The following is a 13,085-nucleotide window of genomic DNA, read 5'->3' on the forward strand; positions in this document are numbered from 1 at the left end:
TTTTTTTTTTTTTTTTTTTTTTTTTTTTTTTTTTTTTTTTTTTTTTTTTTTTTTTTTTTTTTTTGGTAAGATTGTATGCATAGTATTTTTTTGAACACAACTCATGTATGCGTGCATGAACACGCTAGACAGACTCGTCAACGTCTCTTAAGGTCTGGTTATAGGTTTGTGCACATTCATACTATTGAAAACTAATGAAAAGGAAAAAATAACATATAATACTCGATCCTAGTTATAAGTTGGACTTATTTATGGCGTTGGACTTATTTATGGCGATTCTAGAGTTAAGCTGACAATGAATGATATAAAAAATTATTTGATTTGTTTGTATGATTTTTACAAGTTTTACGATAATATTTTAAGTTTAGATTGTGAAACAATCTCGAGTTGGGTTTGGTTATAAATCCTACTCACTCCAACTTTTGAATTGATTCAAAAAAATTCGTTTAACCCAACTCGATCGAACACGGAGACAAAGGGCGGAATCTTTTAGGTTTAGTTACCCTCCTTGCATGTGGTGGATAAGAAGGAATTTGATGGTAAGAAATTAACGGACAAGTGGAACAGCCCCTCTGTTTTCCTCTGTTTTCCTCTGTTCTTCTCTGTTCTTTAATAAATCAAATTCCGATGAGTTCCATGCTTCAGCTCTTCACTCTCCACTCCCATTTCCGCAGCCATGGAAGCTCTGCACTTTGATTCCCAACCCCACCTCGTTATCGTCCCAAGTCCCGGCGTTGGCCATCTAATTCCCCTCGTCGAGTTCGCCAAACGCCTCGTCTCCCTTCACAATTTCTCCATCACCATCGCCATTCCCTCCAACATCCCTCCGACCAAACCCCAAAGAGCTGTCTTAACCAACCTCCCTTCCACCATCCAACCCCTCTTCTTCCCCCCCATCTCCTTCAACGATCTCCCCGAAAACCCCAAAATCGAAACCATCATCATCCTCTCTGTAACTCGCTCTGTTCCATTCCTTCGCAACCTCTTCAAATCCCTCATCGGAAAAACCCATCTTGTTGGCCTTATCGTCGACCATTTCAGTACTGACACCTTCGATGTCGCCATCGAATTCAACGTCCCTTGCTACCTTTTCTTCCCTCCTTCTGCCATGAACCTTTCCTTTGCCTTACAAATGCCCAGCCTCGACCAAATCGTCGCCGGCGAGTACAGGGACCATCCCGAGCTGATTCAGATTCCGGGGTGTATTCCCATTCACGGGAAAGAGCTTCAGGAACCGACTCAAGATAGGAGTGACGATGCCTACAAGCTATTGCTCCATAACTGTAAGAGGTATAGAATGGCGGATGCCATTTTTCTCAACAGCTTCCCTGAATTGGAGCCTGAAGCTATAAAAGCTCTGCTAGAGGAGGAGCCAGGGAAGCCCCCTGTTTATCCAATTGGTCCGCTGGTGAGGAAAGACTGCAGTGAAAACGAAGAGAGAGCGGATTGTTTGAAATGGCTTGATGAACAGCCAAAGGAGTCTGTTCTGTTTGTGTCGTTTGGGAGTCGGGGGGCTCTGTGGCTTGATCAAATCACCGAATTGGCGTTGGGATTGGAAATGAGTGGGCAGAGATTCATATGGGTCGTTAGAAAACCGAAAGACGAGACGGTTACTACGATGTTGTTTAACGATCAGAATGAAAAGGAGGTGTCGAGATTCTTGCCGGAGGGGTTTATAGAGAGGACTAAAAACAGGGGAATGGTGGTGCCATTGTGGGCGCCACAGGTTGAGGTGCTGAGGCATGAGTCCACCGGGGGGTTCTTGAGCCACTGCGGGTGGAACTCAACTCTGGAGGCTGTGGTGAACGGGGTGCCTCTGATTGCTTGGCCGGCGTATGCAGAACAGAGGATGAACGCCCATATGCTGACAGAGGGCATTAAAATTGCTTTGAGGCCGAAGAAGAACGAGGAAAGAGGGATTGTGGAGAAGGAAGAGGTTGCAAAAGTGGTGAAGTCGTTAATGGAAGGTGAAGAGGGGAAAAGGGTTCGTGAGAAAATGAAGTATCTGAAAAATGAAGCAGAAAGAGCTCTGGGAGAAGATGGATGTTCTTCCAAAGCACTGTCTGAAATAGCTCTGAAGTTGAAGAAGACGAAGATTGGGAATTAAGTGAATAATGTAATGATAAAAGAATGTTGTATCGTGTTTACCCTAATAAAATTCTCTTTGGAATTATCCATTTTCAAATATTTTATTTTGCATAAACATTTTTTTTTAATGTTTATTGACATTATAGGAATCGAGTTGAGTTAAAAAAATCTTTTGGACTAATGCGAAATTTTAGAATGGTCATGTGAGCTCCCACATGAATTGGAGAGGGGAAGCGAGTCAGACGTTGGCCTCGAAGGAGGTGGATTCTCAAATCCCACATCAATTGGAGAAGGGAACAAAACATTATTAGCAAGGGTGTGAAAACCTCTCACCAACACGTATCTGTATTCTCTCTTACTGTACATACTTGAAGTCATCAATATAAATCCTTTAGCCAGAGTTCTCCTTGCATTTTCTCTATTCTGTTCTTTGTGTTCATATAGATCGAGTGTGTGGTTTGTTGTACGATCCTAACAACTGGTATCAGAGTCAAGTTGGAAGTCACCACGATCTGTGAAGATGGAAAGTTCAAATATTGGAATTGAGAAGTTCGATGGATCCGATTTCAGTTTCTAGAAAATGCAAATTGAAGATTATTTGTACCAGAAATATCTTCACGAACCCCTGTTAGGAGTGATGCCGGATACCATGACCACGGAGCAGTGGAAGCTCAAGAATCGACAAGCCTTAGGGCTGATCCGGTTGACGCTATCCAAAAACTTGGCGTTCAATATCATCAAGGAGAAGACAACGTCAAATCTGTTGAAGGCGCTGTTGATTATGTACGAAAAACCGTCGGCTATGAACAAGGTGTATTTGATGCGGAGATTGTTCAATCTACAGATGTCTGAAGGTGGATCTGTTGGTTATCATATAAATGAATTCAATATGATTGTAAGTCAACTGAGTTCGGTGGAAATTAATTTCGAGGATGAAATTAAAGCATTGATTTTGATGTCATCTTTACCCGAGTCGTGAGATACTGTTGTTGCCGCAATCAGCAATTCGCGAGGATATGATAAACTGAAGTTTGATGAAATTCAAGATGTAGTTCTCAGCGAAAGTATTCGCAAACGAGAAATTAAAAATTCTTCTGGTAGTGCTCTCAGTGTTGACCAATGGGGAAGAAGTAAACCGAAGGGCCCAAACAAAGGGCAATCAAAATCAAAGAACCGAGAAAATTCTCCAAATAGACCAAACGTAACATGTTGGAATTGAGGAGAAAAAGGTCACTTTTGAACAGGTTGTACAAGACCAAAGAGGAAACATAATCACAAATCTAGAGATGATGATGATTCTATAAATTTAGCAGAAGACATTAGGGCTGCTCTAATCCTCAGCGTGGAAAGTTCGATTGAATCCTGGATATTGGATTCAGGTGCATCTTTTGATTCGTTTCCAAATAAAGAGTTGTTTCGAAATTTCAAGTTTGGAAATTTCGAGAAGGTGTATCTTGCCAACAACAAAGATTTGGAGATTAAAGGAAAAGGAGATGTCTGCATAAAAACTCTGGCAGGAAATTAGTGGACATTAAAGGATGTCAGATATATTCCTGGTCTAAAAAAGAACCTGATCTCTATTGGTCAGTTGGATAGCATAGATTATGCAACAAAGTTAGGGAAGAGTTCGTGGAAGATTATGAAGGGTGCTACGGTGGTAGCACGTGGCTCAAAATCTGGAATCTTATACACCACTGCAAGGTGTATGAACATAGTTGCTGTTGCTGAGAGTGCTTCAAATTCAAGTCTATGACACAATAGACTTGGACATATGAGCGTGAAAGAAATGAAGACTCTGACCGCGAAAGAAGTTTTAGAAGGTCTGAAATCTGTTGATGTGGGTCATTGTGAGAACTACATTATGAGCAAGCAGAAACGAGTTAGCTTCACAAGGACCGCCAGAGAATTGAAGAAAGTGCGGTTGGAAATGGAACCATATGTGGAGCAAGGTTTGACGAAGCAAGTGGGAGTTGAGTTTGAGTTGCAGGAAAACTCACTTAGTGATGTTGTAGCAGATACTCATGAAACTCCTGAGACTACTGCTGAGGAATCAGATGTGAAGCATGGTTTCAAGACAATGAAGCAAGTGGGAGTTGAGCTTGAGTTGCAGGAAAACATCACTTAGTGATGTTGTAGCAGATACTCATGAAACTCCTGAGACTACTGCAGAGGAATCAACAGTGGAGCATAGTTCCAAGACAGCAAAGTAAGTGGGAGTTGAGGTTGAGTTGCAGAGAAAATCACCTAGTGATCTTGTAGCAGATACTCAACAAACTCCTGAGGTTGTTGCAGAGGAACTAACAGTAGAGCAAGTGACACCTGAATCGGTATTGAGTAGATCATCCTGTAGTATCAGAGTACCAGATATGTATGTACCTTTATTACACTATCTGTTGCTGATGAAAGGGAATCAGAGCCCTTTGATGAGGCCCTACAGTTGGAGGATACAACCAAGTAGAAGCAAGCCATGGATGATGGGACGTCTAGGCTTCAAAAATGCGTTGTATTGAGGCTGAGTACGTGGCAATAGCTGAAGCTGGAAAGAAGACGATATGGATGACTGACTATTTGGAAGTGTAATACCCGAAGAAAGAGAAATAGAAATAGAAATAGAAAAAAAAAAAAAAGGAAAAGTCGAGAGGGGCAAATAGGTAATTTGCCCCTCCAACCACCTAAGGGGTCCAAATGAAACCCATCCATAGTCCTGCAAAAGAGAGATAGTGAGAGAAAGGGGTAGAGAGAACCTAGAGAGAGGAGAAAGGATGAACCGCCGGAAGACTCACCGAAAACTACCGTCAGAGTCTATTCCGGTGAAGATCATGATGCAAGGAGGTGAAGATCATGCAGAGAGACTTTCTTGGAAGGGAAAAGAGAATGTGGGTGGCTGGAGTCCCATTTTTAAGTCGGAAAACCCGCAAGGTAAGGATCTTTAACGTTTTCTCAGATCTACGGTTTTCCTTTGTGAATCAAGATCTGAAATCTTGATATATTCATCTAGGAACAACTCTACGCATGATCTGTGAAGAAGTTTGGCCGAGACCTCAACCCGAAGGCGGAGATCCGAGAGTCGTTTGAGAACGGTGAGCGAAATTCTGACCTTCTTAACTCGTCCGGTAGCTAAGCAAAAATTACGAAAAAAATACGAGGACGTAGCCCGTAACACGATCTAAAACTTTGCTGAAGGAATTATGTCAATCCGATCTACGGATCGAAAGATATGAAAATCGGAAAAGAGGGTTGTGTTTTGGTTTTCAGAGGGCAGAGAAGAAAGAAGAAGAAGAAGAAGGAAAAAAAAAAAAAAGTCAGCCGGTGAGTGGCGGATGGCGGCGACAGGCGCTGGACACGCGTCGACCATCGGCTGGAGCAACGCAGCTCCAGCGAGGTGTCGACATGTGTCGCCTGCAAGCCGGGCCGAACCGCGACGTAAGCCGAGCCGACCGGACTGGCCGACCTGCGACTACGCGAAGGCGGGCGCGCGTGCAGCCTGCAACTGGCGCCTTCCCGCGCGCTGCTGGCGCGTGAGAGCGCGTGGAATGGCCAATTTGGCCCGGTTGTTTTCTGTTTGCTCGATTTTTGTCCCGGTTCCAGTTCTAATACTATTCTTACGTGAATAGAGACCTAATTTAAAGAAATTAGTACTTTTTGACACCTCACGGGCAAAGAAACGCTAGCAAAAAGGGCACGCGTCAACCAGGTAAGTCACCACCTGGTATTTAGGAAGAAATACTTGTAGGGTTTGTTTGGATTATATGTATGCATGTTAGTAATTTTGCCTTAAATTAGCTCTCCATGAATGAGATTAATCAGATGGATTGTTATGATGTGTTGGGTGAATGATCTGAGTGTTGCCTGTATGCCTTAAGCTTCCGTTGTACATATGCATGCGTTTAATTTATGTTGGAACTGTGTATTCCGTGTTCCGGGTGCTCGATGGATGAATTCGCCCCATTGAGCGCGAACTTCGTGTTTTGGGTGCTGGATGGAGGCCATCGCCCCGTTGAGCCGACGTGCCTAGTTTGCATGAATATTAGGATGTTAGAAGACGGTTGCATGCACACCCCGTTATTTTCTAGTGCCCATTGCTATGATAAGCTTAGAGAATTACTGTTAGGAGCGATATGTCGCTCCAGCCAAACTTAATTTTCCCCTAGGAACTTAGCGGTTCACCCTGGCAAGAAAGTACCTAGGAGTGTTCATAGATTGCTAGCGTGTGAACGGTATCTATAGCTTCGTGGGAGGACCAAGGGTCCCTGATCAGTCCTTACTGCTCTTAGCCATTTCGCATGGGAAATGCGTCCCCACGTCGTACAGCCCATTAGCTGCATGGGAATGGGTTGGGTCGCGCCCCCCATAGGAGGACTATATGGGCGTAGGGGTATTCAGCACACCCGTAGGCTAGATACCATGTAGTCCTAGATAGCCATGTAGAGGTAGCGTCTCATAGAGAGATACTGACCATATCAGCTTGGCATAAGGGACCTCTAAGTGACTAATGAAAGGACGATGAACCGGTGAAACCCAAGGGGCAAGCCCCAAGAAACTAAGGTTAGAACCCGATGTCCTAGAACCGAATTATGAAACTGTGAGAGTTCTGTTAAATTAAGATGCGAAGAGAGCCTACAAGTAGGTGGCTTACTAAGTATAATTTTTATACTCATCCCGTTCTCCTTTATTTTTCTCAGGTGTTCGCTAGCTGCTGGTCGAGGTAGAGGAGCGTTTGAGAGCTGTACAGTCACAAAGGGGGTCGTTTCGGAGCGTCAGTCCCTTTTCGGTCTTTTAGAGTCTTTTGTATTTCATTTTATATTTGCAATTTCTTTTGTAATAATTAACAAACAAAATTTCTCTTTTTTTGTTTTAATTCAATGATATTTTTATCTTTTTACTTTGCTTTTCTTTTCTTTTATTTTTCTTTTGTTTGTTTTCGATTTCGTCTTTTTAGTCACGATTCGGTTTTTCGAAGCCTCGAAAATCGGGTCGTGACAGGAAGAATTGGGCAAGAAGCAGCACGAAAAGATTCTTTATAGAGATAGTCAGAGTGTCATACAATTGGTGAGGAACCCGATCTATCATTTAAAGATAAAACACGATAGGCGATACCATTTCACTTGCAGGTTAGTGGAAGATGGTGATGTGTTTTGAGAAGATAGAGGGTGCAAAGAATCCAGCAAACATTTTGACAAAATGTGTTGATGTTGGAATATTAAGGTTGTGCAAAACCTCAATTGGTACGATGCAGTGAAGATATTTATGATCGTTTGAGAATGAAATGCTTAGTTGACTGGATGAGTCTAGTGGGAGAATTGTTAGGTTATGGCGGAGTAAACGGTTATCCATAGTAAAGCTATATTTAGTAAATGACATATAAAGTAAATTATCATAAATAGTAAATAGCCATGTATAGCTAGAGTTCTCAATATAAATCCTTTAGCCAGAGTTCTCCTTGCATTTTTTCTATCTTGTTCTTTGTGTTCATCTAGATCGAGTGTGTGCGTTGTTGTGCGATCCTAACAATGTGGAAAACACTACAAGGGGAGTAAGATTCGAATTACCTTGTTGATCGAATATCTCAAGGCAAGAACATTATTTGAAATTCGAATCACTCCACAAGCAAGATCGATCATGTCTAGCTTGAATGATTCTTGTTGATCAAATATCTCAACGCAAGAACACTTGTTTGAGATTCGAATCACTCCACAAGCAAGATTGATCATGTCGAGCTTGAATGATTCTACGTGCAACATAAACTACATAGAATTGCAAAGAAACTTACCCAATAGCTAAAGAAGAGCATAAATGCTTACTTTACTATATTTTCCAAGTCTCTTACAAATACAACCTACATGTTTTATATAGTCTCAAAATGAAACTATTAAGGGCATTCCAAGAGTTCTAACATTCATACTTAAGATCATAATTAACCATTATGTAATTGTAACCTAGATAACTAAAAAGTCTTAAAATACATTAATGAAATACAATAACTCTAAATTACTCTAAATTGTAATCCACCCGAAATTTATATCATGAAACTTCTTTCTTCTTCAATGTGGCATGAATTGAAATATCTTTTTGATAATTTCAACAATATTTTCTTCACATCTTCATTAAAGTATATTACATGATTGATGTCTCTTGGTTCATATCATGTGGGTTTGAGCAGTTACATGTTAAGTTGGTAAACTGAGCCACTCAGATTACAACCCAACTCAACTCTACCTTCTCTTTCCAAGTTGAGTTGTTATTATTATTATTATTATTTTTTAAAAAAATCATACATATTCACGGTGCATTTTTATTAATAACTAAAATCATAGAAACCTTTAATATAAAAAAATTTATTACTCAAACCTAAGAGTTTGGGTTATCTAAATTGGTCGAGTTACCGTGTCATACAAATACTCCTAATATTTAGCTTCTTCTTGGGATGACACGAGATCTAGTCATCTACTAGCAAGATAATAATCACTATTTAAATTCACAAAAATGGTATTTTAGTTAAACAATTGGGAGATATTAGCCATAAATTTTGAACTAAAAAAAATTATTTAAGTAATTTAAGTGTACTCCGTATTAATATATATGACCAAATATTATGAATTTTTGATACTATTTATATTTATATTTTTAAAAGTGTGAGATTAAATTATAGTGATAACTAATTATTAAATTTTTGTTATTATTTTTTATTATTTTTTTATTTTAAAAAAATCCTTCCAATTAGACACTTTTTAAAAACATTTCTAGAGAGACACGTGTTATTTATTTATTTATTTATTGAGGAGAGAGAGAACACGTCATGTTGCCAAGTAGTATCCTATTTATTAATTATTTATTGAGGAAAGAGAGAACACGTCATGTTGCCAAGTACTGAGTCGTGGCATAGAGCCAAATAATATATTTTATCGTTTTTTTTAATATTAATATATCCTATTTATTTATTTATTCCATAAACCCAATGATTAATTATTGAAATAAGAAGAGATTTGATATAAAACATTTATTCTTTTATTCTTTCTTAAATTATTTTCATTAATATTTACATAAATTTTCTCTATTATTTAAATATTACAAGACCTAGTTCACATATTTCCATTTTAATAATCAAATATCCATTTTTTAAAATTGTAATTAATTTTTTTAATAAATTAATAAAAATACTTTACACCACCTTATTTTAAAAATACCTATAAATTTTTATAACAAAGTGACAATCAATATAAATCCACAATCATTCTCAAAATTATTTTTACATGGGGGAGAAAATTATCCTTCATGAAAAATATAATAATAATCATAATAATGAAGAAAATTTGGTACAAAATGGAAGAACTTCAAGAGATGAAATCCAGACAGTCAAAGAGGAAAAACTGGTCAAAATCAACCTTATCAAGCGACAAATCCCAATCCCCATTACCAATCGGCGAATTCGTCACTGAAGTTGTCGCCGAAACCATTTCCGTCATGTTCGATTGCTCCGACGACTGAACCCCCTGAATTTCTCCGCCGTAACCGCTGAAATCCCAGGCTGTTTCCGACGTCGCCGACGACACAGCCGCCGCAGACCAGTTGCCGTCCGCAACAAAACCCGTCTCCATCATTGATTCTAAGAACACATTTTCATGGACAGTTTCCGATCCGAAGCTAAACGGCGGAAAAACATCGTCAAAATCCTCTGTTTTTAGACCGAAATGCTGTTGTTCTCCGAAATTGAAGAGAATTTCAGAGTTTGGGTTTTTTTGATTTTGATGGGTTTCTTCTGGGATTTCGTTCCGATTTGAAACTGAAATCAATCCCAAATTAGCGGATTGGTTACATGTGTGTCGTCCTCTGTATGTCACCTCGAAAATGTTGGGATCGTTGTCGGATTTCTGAACTTGTTTTGTGGCCAAACATCCTCGTACATTCCGATGAGTGCATCTATAATAGCATCTGCAAAAATTTGATTATTAGAAACAATTGTCCTGTTTTTTTAGTGGAAGAACGATGAACTTATGATATTCACCTTGGAAAGTTAGCGCCATGGATATCTTTTTGGCCGTATTTTCTCCAACTATAGCCATCATTGAGTGGGCCTTCAGCAGCAGTGCCACTGCTAACCTTAACTTCCTCTGTCCATTTAGGCAGCAACTTTCTGCAAAACCAAATCCAAATGAAAAACAGAGGAAAAGAATTGGAAAAAGAAGCTCAAAATTAGTTACCTCCTCTTGAGCAGCACATCTCTGGTGCTGTTTTTCCTCTTGTTCTTGGTGGGTTCTTCTTCTTCTTCTTCTTCTTCTTCTTCGGATGGATCTTTAGGGTTCCAATTCAGAAGCAAAAGTGCATTCTCGAAAGAAGACTGAATCATTTCCGTCAAGAAAATGAGAGCTTGTGGAGAAGAACCAAGAGGAGGAGGAGAAGGAAGGTGGGTTTTGAGTTGAATCGCCATCTCCTTCCCCTGAGTCAACTCGGTGATCAAACTCTTGTGTTCCATTAAGAATGGCGGCGGCGGCTCTGTAGTTGGGATCAGTCAAAACCCAGAAAAATGCAAGCTTTAAAGAAGAATGTGTTAAGAATATGGTCATTCAAGGGTTTAAAATTGGGGAAAATCCACAGAAGAACAACAAAAAGGTGATGTGTGGCTAAATGGGTCACTCCAAAATCCCAATTTCTAAGAACCCAAATGAGCAAAAGTGAAAAAAGCTCCAAACTTTGAGAGAGCTGAAGAGATGGGGGAAATGGGTTTGAAGGGAAGGGCTTTTAAAGATGGTCGTAGATTTAAGAGAGAGAAAAACGACGTGTAAGAAGCTCTCCAACAAACACAAAAAGAGACTAAAAAAAGGCCTAACTCGTACGGGAAGAAACCGAGTAGCCCCCCGTAACTTTAATCAAAATAACTCTCAATTCATTATAAAAAAAGGCTCATGCTCTAATAAAATTGCAAGTTCACAAACACAAATAAGAAACTTCCCACCGCCTTCACTGTGTGGTCATATCTCCCACTCATGTTTGCCCACATCTCCATTTCAAACTTCTTTTACGAGTCATCATGTTTGTCTAAGACATGTTATCCACACCCGCATGCTCATTTCAAACTTCTTTTACCGATGATCGATTACTAAAATCATGTCTACATATGTTATAGCTAAAATCTTCTAAGATGTACCATAGAAAATATGATTAGTTGTTAATTCTTCCTTCTCATATGTATGCTATTAAAGCTCTTGTTATTGCCTACTCACTTTTGGCTTTCAACATATTTATTCGCTCACGTTTTTTAAAAACATTTCTTCCAAACATGACTTGAGACTCGAACATATATCGATATTATCTGCGAAGTCCGAATTTCACACCACTAACTTGTTCGTTGGGTTATAACAAGTGTTACATGATCATTATCCTACCTACTAGAGCGTGATTGTGACAAAGACACTAAAAATATAATTAAACTTTTTCATAAATATATTTAAATTTTCACGTTTATTCTTTCAAAAATTGTAATATTATCCGTAATAGTAAGCCACTTGTAAGCCACTTGAGTAGATTACTTACGAAAAAACTGGGAATTTGGACCAAAATTTAAACTATTTCTACTTGAGAGTTGAAGAGAGAGAGAGAGGAAAGTGGTGACCATTTCAAAAGCCATCAATATTTGTTTGTTTTTTTATTTATTATTTTTATTATTTTCCGATGTGGACAACGCGGAAACAGCCTTGAAAATTCCACCATCTTTCATCTTCTGCTGACTTGGAATTCATTTTATTGCAGCACGAATATTATTTGATGACATCATTTTGCTGATGTAATCCATAGACCCCTTCTGACGTCAGCACTTCAATTCTCATCTACTCTATTCTCTGTCATCCCATTCAATTCCCGTCTCACTCTGAGAAAGATTAAAGATTCAAATCTTTTTAATTTTACATATTTATTTAATTAAAAATATATATATTAATCTTTTAACTTTATTTTATATTGAACTATAAAAAAATGTGCATATATCTACGCTAAAAAAAAATCTTAAATTATTAAGAGGAATAATGATTTAATATGAACCAAATTTTAAAAGATGGTTAGTTTTTTTTGTTTGGTTTGAGGAGAAAGAAACAGAGTGACCTACCAAATTTGGAGAGACGTCTTTTATAATTTGTATCATATTATAGGACATACAATACGGACCAAACTAAATGATTAAATGTTTAAATTTTCACTGTCTAATAAAATTATTTAAAAAAAAATTGAAATGCCACTTGTCAATTACAGAAAAAAGAAAAAAAAAAAAAACTTTTCAAGTCAACAAAGATATAAAAGTGTCCCAATTGAAATTATTTAAGATATCTAAATGATTAAAATTTAATATGAACATTTTATTAAAATTGTATATAAATATATAATATTTCTATTTGATTTTTTTTTAATATTTTCAATAATTTTATTAGATTAGTCAATTTGAAATAATTAATTTATATTAGGTTATTTTTATTAAGTACAATCATTAAAATCAATTTCATCAATAAAACTTCATTTGATTTTATTTATTAATATATATTCGTATTAATATGCTTTAAATTTTAAGCTTTTGAGTTATTCACTCATGAAAGCTAATAATTATGTTCAAATAAATAAATTAAACAAAATTACATCAACTTCTACTCACAAGTACATTAATCAAATAGAATAATTAATTATAAATATTATATTTCAAAAATCAAATATAATTAATTTATCTCTTCCAATATCAGATGCATTTACTTCAATTTATTATCATTTCTTTTTCTCCCATTATATTTATGAATCGTTTAAAAAAAATTTGATAAATAAAAATATTTTTTCTATAAAATAATAATAATAATAAAAAAAACAACCGCAAATAGAACGCCATAAAACTATTGACAAATAAATAATTGAAGAAAAAAAAAACGATATGAAACACAAATAATCCAAAAAAAAAAGCAAATTATAAAAAGAGAACAATAATGAAATTTGGGAATAAGTTGAGGAATATAAAAAAAAAAAAAAAA

At 37.4% G+C, this 13,085-nt stretch overlaps 2 protein-coding genes across 2 annotated transcripts; one reads left to right on the forward strand and one right to left on the reverse strand.

Moving 5' to 3' along the window:
* Positions 1–629: 629 nt before the first annotated feature.
* LOC111462774 (hydroquinone glucosyltransferase-like) lies at positions 630–2,185 on the forward strand. Its single transcript, XM_023106550.1, has one exon. The coding sequence runs from the start codon at positions 677–679 to the stop codon at positions 2,105–2,107; it is 1,431 nt and encodes a 476-aa protein (XP_022962318.1). The 5' UTR covers positions 630–676; the 3' UTR covers positions 2,108–2,185.
* Positions 2,186–9,357: 7,172 nt separating this feature from the next.
* Positions 9,358–10,808, reverse strand: LOC111451088 (probable WRKY transcription factor 46). The gene is made up of 3 exons (XM_023091394.1): positions 10,287–10,808; positions 10,091–10,219; positions 9,358–10,017 (listed from the first exon to the last, which is right to left on the reverse strand). Exons 1-3 carry the CDS (start codon positions 10,556–10,558, stop codon positions 9,420–9,422), a joined length of 999 nt encoding a protein of 332 aa, XP_022947162.1. The 5' UTR covers positions 10,559–10,808; the 3' UTR covers positions 9,358–9,419.
* Between the last annotated feature and the right edge of the window lie 2,277 nt (positions 10,809–13,085).

The sequence above is a fragment of the Cucurbita moschata genome, unplaced genomic scaffold, assembly GCF_002738365.1.
Source record: "Cucurbita moschata cultivar Rifu unplaced genomic scaffold, Cmos_1.0 Cmo_Scf00001, whole genome shotgun sequence".
Classification (NCBI taxonomy): domain Eukaryota; kingdom Viridiplantae; phylum Streptophyta; class Magnoliopsida; order Cucurbitales; family Cucurbitaceae; genus Cucurbita; species Cucurbita moschata.

Bases quoted from the DNA above. Each gene is read 5' to 3' on its own strand.
- LOC111451088 (XM_023091394.1), bottom strand. From the start codon at position 10,558: ATGGAACACAAGAGTTTGATCACCGAGTTGACTCAGGGGAAGGAGATG. The intron at 10,220-10,286 runs GTAACTAATTTT...TTGGTTTTGCAG, and splicing joins GATGTGCTGCTCAAGAGGAG to AAAGTTGCTGCCTAAATGGA. The intron at 10,018-10,090 runs GTGAATATCATA...AAATTTTTGCAG, and splicing joins CATGGCGCTAACTTTCCAAG to ATGCTATTATAGATGCACTC.
- LOC111462774 (XM_023106550.1), top strand. From the start codon at position 677: ATGGAAGCTCTGCACTTTGATTCCCAACCCCACCTCGTTATCGTCCCA.